General features: G+C 32.7%; 1 protein-coding gene across 1 annotated transcript; it reads right to left on the bottom strand.

The window, feature by feature from the left end:
• Positions 1 to 935: 935 nt before the first annotated feature.
• On the bottom strand, positions 936 to 1,845 carry LOC121979536 (aldehyde dehydrogenase family 2 member B7, mitochondrial-like). Its single transcript, XM_042531525.1, has 4 exons — positions 1,702 to 1,845; positions 1,495 to 1,611; positions 1,136 to 1,273; positions 936 to 1,049 (listed from the first exon to the last, which is right to left on the bottom strand). Exons 1-4 carry the CDS (start codon positions 1,795 to 1,797, stop codon positions 936 to 938), a joined length of 465 nt encoding a protein of 154 aa, XP_042387459.1. The 5' UTR covers positions 1,798 to 1,845.
• Positions 1,846 to 2,880: the final 1,035 nt, after the last annotated feature.

Genomic DNA, 2,880 nt, shown 5'->3' with positions numbered 1-2,880 from the left:
CGTTCCTCTTCTTGATGTTCATAAAACATAGGCTGCTTACCCTTTCCATCTGCAAAATTAAAAAAAAGTGTATAAATACATGAAAACAATAAAATGATTTGGAAATCCGTGTTTTTCCTTGCAACAGGTGTATAGCAAGAAAAGAATTAGAACTTATAGCACAAAATTTTTGGACATCAACCAGAGAACAAAAGAAGCATTACCTGAAGATGAGACACGAACCACTTCATTTGCATCTTGTAGAGAGAATGATGATTCATGAGAAGTGGCAATTGAGGGTAGAATTTCTACAAGAATAGATTCCGCTGCAGCATCAATATCATTAGGATGCTCAAGAGCGACAGCCTTCAATATTCGCAGATCAATCTGTAAGGACATTAACAAAAGCGACGAAATCTTATGCTAGTGTAGGAACACTAACTAACATTTAAAACCAAATTTCAAAATATAATTGCTCAATGTTATTGAAGATTAGAGGCAATAAATAAATTTAAAATACAATCACGTTCAAAATAATTTAACTAATTACAAAAATAAACTCATTCCAGCTTCAAGTGAATTTGATCAGTAACTTAAAAACATATCTACAAAATATTTTTCAACAAGTACAAGCATGACATTTGTTATACATTTATACAAGGGTGGAGGCATATGAAGGGTTGTGGGTTCAATTGACCTCACAGAAACTTCAATTTCAATATATTTTACCAAGTAAATTATTTTTTGAACTTACACAAATTACCTTGAAATCATTCATTAGTTATTTAGAAAATATTCTCCCTCAGCAACTTTCTTCATAGCATTATCAAATTAGTCGTTAACTTAATGATGAAATCCAAAAATTTAAAGCATGATAAGATCAATTGGGTTCAATATACACAACCACATCAGCTTAATGGAAATTAAATAAAAAAAGACTAACACAATCTAGAATTTCATCTTGATATTGTACACATCAAGAAGACTGGCATAAGATGTTGCACTGGCCTGAACTTAAGGATCGATTGAACAGGACTGAAGATCTCATCTTGTGCTATTTTCATTTCATCCTATAAATTTCAAATATCACAACTGTCATCACAAATGCAGATTGAGAGTTTACCAAACCTTTATAGATTTAAGGACTAAGCCATACTTGTACATCAGAGAAGATGGTCGGCTGAATGTAATAACCTTTGTTTCCAATTCGATCTCCACCTGTTACTAGCGTAGCACCACTGTTGATTCCCGATTTGATGTAACGCAAGATCTTGCTAAACTGCTCCTCATCAATCTGAGATATGTGTGAAGAACGAAAGTACTCAATATGGACAGGTTTCAGAACTTCTTTGTTAAGAAGCTAGACGACCTTTTCATACATGTTTTATACGAGTTATGCACGATCAAACATCAATCGAATGAGATGAAAATTAGTATGAGCACATAAATTAAGACACAAACAAATACGGCAGTTTCTACCTTTCAGAGAGAACAAAGACAGAAAAAGGAGGATACCTGAGGACCTTGTTCAACACCCTTTTTAAAGGGGTCTCCAACAATGCGTTTTAAGGCATGGGCTTTTGCTTTCTCTACAAACTCATCGTATATACGCTCTTGAACAATTTCAAGATCCTGAAGATCACATAAATGGAAACTTTCATGACAAAACATTCTCAAAGTAAATAATGTTCATAAAACTTTGCATGTTAAAAGTAAGTAAACCTTATAACCATCTTTAGCTGGACTTCTAGAACATGCTTTGCAATCACAACAGTCGTGACAGACAAGACAAGCAATCTTTACCTCCTTTTCAAGCATACCAGAGTACCTTGACAATACAAACTAAATCAGATAAACAGAAGTAGTTTTTTTTTTTATGTATAAGATCCTATATCACTGATATCAAGATGTTCAAGTCTAAAAAGGATATGTGATTCACATCCTGTTTTCACAATATCAAAAAGTTAAAAGAGAAAAATAAATCAAAAGCATTTTGCCAATATGGTTCAATTCTCTTCCTGTAGACAATGCATGCCATTTGAAATTTAATCACAAACAGGGTGGATATACAAACAAGATCACAATTCAAGCCATTGGATGTGAATATAGTAACAACAATATAGCTCAACCACAATGAAACTTCACCAAAATAACAAAAGCAATCTAGCTCAACTCACAGTGAAACTTATACTCATAAGACAAAAATGTAATTTAATAATATCAAAATCAAACCAAATCATGAGAAAAAGGCTCAAATAAGATTAAAGTACAATTAAGATTAACCCAAACCTAAAATTAACTTGGATTCATCCTACAATAAATCAAAATTGATCTAAAAATCTCTACTGAAAGTCCTAATCCAAGTGTGCCTTGAGTGACCCTCCATAATGATAATCCATTCAAATCGAAGCTTCTCATACTAAGGAATATAACAGAACCTGCAAACTGAATCCAAAATAAATAAACTATTTGGTATTCAATTTAGGGAGTAAGAGTTCACAATTCAGCCTGATGACATAACTAGCCCATCAAGGGATACAGAGTGTGATTATATCCACTGTAGAATTTATATGCTTTCAGAACCAAGAGATACCAATTGCAAAACTAATCAGGTAGGCTGGAAACCTAAAGCCATGCTTCCCAGATGGCCAAAAGTTTAACAATAAAAATTTGTTTATTTGTACCAATATATTGAAGTTTCATCGACTTTAATCTAGTAACACACACAATAGGTAACAACTTGTAGGGCACATTTGGGTATAGATTAATGGGTGTCCATGAAAGAAATCTTTTTATCTTTGTGAAATGTTAATATCATGATTGGTTAGCTTATGAAGATTCACAGGATTTCCTATGTATTTTTACCACATTTTCAACGTACAGATGAATTTATCTACTGTT

This window comes from Zingiber officinale, chromosome 5A, assembly GCF_018446385.1.
Source record: "Zingiber officinale cultivar Zhangliang chromosome 5A, Zo_v1.1, whole genome shotgun sequence".
Taxonomy (NCBI): domain Eukaryota; kingdom Viridiplantae; phylum Streptophyta; class Magnoliopsida; order Zingiberales; family Zingiberaceae; genus Zingiber; species Zingiber officinale.
This window is presented reverse-complemented; position numbering and strand designations above follow the sequence as displayed.